Source organism: Phaethon lepturus, unplaced genomic scaffold (assembly GCF_000687285.1).
Source record: "Phaethon lepturus isolate BGI_N335 unplaced genomic scaffold, ASM68728v1 scaffold26760, whole genome shotgun sequence".
Classification (NCBI taxonomy): Eukaryota; Metazoa; Chordata; class Aves; order Phaethontiformes; family Phaethontidae; genus Phaethon; species Phaethon lepturus.
In genome coordinates, this window is record NW_010511600.1 from 23,022 (window position 1) to 27,236 (window position 4,215).

Consider the following 4,215-nt stretch of genomic DNA (forward strand, 5'->3'; position numbering starts at 1 on the left):
GGGACAGGCACGTCCAGTAGTCACACATGACTGTATTGTAGTCACAAGATGACTTCACTAGCTTGGAGCGGGGGTTTCCACCCAAAACACCCGCGCTAACAGCATGAGTTGATGGAAGCGAACATCCACCTCCAAAGCCTCCCGTCCCCACGGTTCTCCTGGGTCCAGCCCCGGCTCAGTGTCCTGCAGTCCCCAGGGCCTTTGGGTGGCTGTGATTCTCAACCGTGGTCCACACACCCGCTGATGATGGAAGAGGAGGGAAAAGTCCCAGATTCCTGAGCTGGTGATTGACCCTGCGCGTTTGACCAGCAGCCAGGGTTTCCGCATCCCTGGAGGAACAGCAAGTACCACCAGGGACTGTCTCCTTCTCCCCGCATGGGTGGTGGGAGCTACCAGCCCCAGATGTCCACGTGCTCAGGACCCTACAGGACCCAGGTCACCGGGAAGAGCGCAAGCTGCTCCAGCCATGCCAGGGACTAAGAGGTGTCAGTGCAGAGACAGTGTATGAGGAGCCATTAATTCCCTTACTCATTAACTAACTAGTAGTGGGCTCTTTAATCTTCCAAGCAAAGGCAAAACTACATTTGCTGGCTGGAAGCTGAAGCTGGACAAATTCGAGCAGTAAACAGAGCCCCGAGTTGTAGCGCTCCGAGGCAGCACGGCCACCAGAAAGCCCTTTAACGGAAAGGCGCTAATTAACCACGGACCAACTGAGCTGGGAAAGCAGGGGATCCCTTCCCGGGGGCCAGGCCTGGGTGCCTTTTGCAAGGGCCGGCCGTGGCAGAGCAGAGGGCAGGAGCTGGGGATGGCGCGCGGTACAGAGCTGTGCCAGGACACGGGGGTGTCCTTCCCCCGCTCCACCCCCCAGGGCGCTGGGTGCCCTCGCCTGCACCCCGGGGTGGCAGGTATGGGGGAACAGCCTTACGTGGAGGCTGGGCACCCACACGCCCTTCCCTGCCGCCGCTGTCCCTGGGGGACAGATAACAAGGGAGGGGACATCTGCGGAGCCGCATGGAGCCAGCCCTGCCCCTCTGCTACCCTCACCTGGAGCAGCAACCCCGCACCAATTCACCCAGGTTCACAAAGCCATTAAGAAAAGCAATTAGACAAATTAATGAAAGGAGAGCACCCGTTAAGGGCTATCGGACACCATCTCTGCCTGGGGAAAGGCCAGGAGCCATTCACTTTTAGTTCCTGGAGTCTGGAGACCACAACATGGGCTTGCCCCAGGGCTGTCGACTCCGGGGGGCTTCTGCAGTCCTTGGGTCCCTCCTGGGACAGCCAGGCAAACGCCGTCTGCCTTTAGCAGCGCTGTCCTCCTGTCCTCCGGCCCCAGCGTCCCCCGCGACCTCCGTCACGCAGCGACGATGCTCAGACATAGAGCATGGCCGCGGGCTCCGTCCCCAGGCTCCCCTCCTTGAAATTAGTGATATATATTGACAGCTCAGCCCAGCCTGTGGCATCAGCCGGGGGATGGCTCGTCCTCGCACCCTGCGGAGAAGCAGCACCCTGAGCACTAAGCGATGCCGCAGGCACCGTCTGAGGGTGGCAGCGTCACGCAGCGACGATGCTCAGACATAGAGCATGGCCGCGGGCTCCGTCCCCAGGCTCCCCTCCTTGAAATTAGTGATATATATTGACAGCTCAGCCCAGCCTGTGGCATCAGCCGGGGGATGGCTCGTCCTCGCACCCTGCGGAGAAGCAGCACCCTGAGCACTAAGCGATGCCGCAGGCACCGTCTGAGGGTGGCAGGGCCGGGGGGGGCGCCTTGCGAGGCTGCTCCTTTTCTGCAATTATTATTTTTTTAAAAAAACACATCTAACAATTTTATTCTTGCATCCTTCCATATCTCTGAGACCACTCCACATCCAAAGCCCCCATCGGCCACCCTGGGCAAGACCCAGCACCTCGGTAGGGCTGAGTGTCCACCAAAGGAGGGGACCCAACCACTTGTTTTGCACAGACACCAAGCTCATCTATACCAGAGGGGAGCAGATACCAGCCTTCTCTCTTGGAAAGCTTCATCCCACGCTTAAAACCTGCGGTCAAGGCTCCGCTGCACTATGCCTGCAATGGCCCTGTCCCCACAGGGCAAGGAAGTGGCATCTGCCCACTAAACTTGGAATTTGCTGCAAGGAAAATTTGTGATTTCCACAAGATCTCGGGGCATCCGCCCTCTTCTCACCTCTGCTCCCTCGGGAAGGGGCTCACGCCAAGCGGCCGCCTCAGCCCCATCCTGCGCCTCGCGTTCCTCCTGCACCCCTCTCCAACCTGCCTCTCCAGCCCCAGCCCCTCCCTGGAAAGCATCAGGCTCAGTTAGACTAATACAAATTTTTAATGCACATATTTAATAAATATTTCAATCATTTCATATTCAATTTGTACACAACCAAAACAAAACAAAAATCCTCAAGGAAACAGAAAAAAAAAAAAAACAACAAAAACCCAAACACTCAAAAAAGATTGGACAAAAAGTCACCCCTGGTTCTGGCTCCTATCCAGTGTCTTTGTTTGCCCTCCCCGTGAAGAATAATTGCTTTAACCCTTCGGAGGGAGTCGCAGTCCCAGGGCAGCATGTGCAGAGCGGGGCTGGCTGGGGATGTTCACTCAAGAGATTTAATGTTTCCTTTGGGTTTTATTTGTGGGTCTGTTTGTTGGGTTTTATTTTTTTAAATAGAAAATTGGGCTTCTGTCAACAGAGAAATTTTGAAAGAAAAGCTCTTCTTTCCTAGGATGACAAGGATTCTCCTGTATTTCTCAAAGAGCAAACCTGGAAGAGACAATGCAAGTCCCAACCACAAACTGAATATTACGACAAAACCAGCCCAAAATGGCTCCACAGTAATTTGTAAACTTTTTTAATTTTACGGATGAAAACTTCCATCTGATAAAAAAAAAAAATGAACAGATATCAATTTTTGGTGAGAAGTTCACATTTTCCACATGAAAAAAAAAACCAAAACCCAAATTAAAAAACCAGTTACCAGCCTGCTCCACAGCGGCCATCACCCACCGCCTCACCTTAGTAGTTTAAAACAAAAGAAATGCCAAAGATGCTCTTGTGGGTAAGAGGTACCAAGCCAGTTCAGGACTTTCTCTGAGGTGTTCATCACCCTTGTCCCCTCCTGAGAAAGAAAAATAAGTTGGGAGTTGAGAAGCCAGCAGCGCTTTCAGAAGGATGCAAGCGGCTTCCAGCAGCCCCTTGCTCGGCCGAAGAAGTAGGCGCACCCGAGGAAGCAAAGCATCCAGCGGTCCTCACCCCGGGGGTCGCAGCCAGCCCCCACAGGCAGTGCCCACACATCACCCAGGCTCCAAATCCCACCCGGGAGGCCTCCAACCACCTCTGAAATAAATCCTCTCCCCTTAATTGTTTTGCGACCTCTCCGTCTTCTCCGGTAAGCGTCAGTTCAGTTCATTTAAGTAGCACATTGCTCCCGGATTTGGATTTCCATTTTTTGTTTTTGCTTGTTTGTTTTAAACGGCAATAATTTTTTTTTTCCTCCTTTCCCCCTAGAGCTACAAAAAAAAAAAAAATTACAAAATAAAACGCAACCCCAAAAACAGACTAGAACATTTCTAAGCGAAGGGCTCTTCTCCCTTCACCAGTCTTTGAACGTTTCTTTTAAAGTTGGAGTACAAAAATAGAGCCTCTCTTCTTTTTTTCCTCTTTTTCTTTTTTGTAAAAACCAAACCAGCCCCCCAAAATTATCAACAACTAGAGCATTTTTTTTTATCTTCCTCCCTCCCTTTTTTTTTTTTTGTTTAATACCCATATGGGAAAGTCTCTACATATAGTCCACCAAGCTCAGAGGCGAATCCTCCGGGAGAGGTGCAGGCAAGGGCGGGCAGCAGCGGGCAAGTCAAGGGCCCGCCCTGGCGTTGGAGTTTCTAGTCCTTTTACTCCTCCGGTTGAAGGGGTAGTTGAGGAACTCAAAGCGTCTGTGGGGCTCGGTGGTCTGGTGGCCCTTGGGAAGCCTCTTCATGAAATGCACCTCCCGCTGGTGCTGCCGGGTCTTGGAGCCCTTGCGCGGGCGGCCCTTGCGGGTGAAGGCCATGTACCAGCCCTCGTACTTGGCGTTCTGCAGCGCCGTGTAGTTGTTCTCCAGGACGATCTCGGTGAAGACGCAGTCCTTGCCTTTGCCGTTGCTCTGGGGAGGGGACAGAGGGGGGATTCCAGCAACGGCCGCTCGGGCGGAGGCTTCTTCTCGCCACCCC

General features: G+C 53.3%; 1 protein-coding gene across 1 annotated transcript; it reads right to left on the reverse strand.

Annotated features, from left to right (window-relative positions):
- Positions 1 to 3,859: 3,859 nt before the first annotated feature.
- Positions 3,860 to 4,148, reverse strand: LOC104618837 (fibroblast growth factor 8; the record flags this gene model as incomplete). The annotated part of the gene is made up of 1 exon (XM_010284544.1): positions 3,860 to 4,148. A coding segment is annotated over one exon (288 nt), but the record flags the coding sequence as incomplete, so codon positions are not given.
- Positions 4,149 to 4,215: the final 67 nt, after the last annotated feature.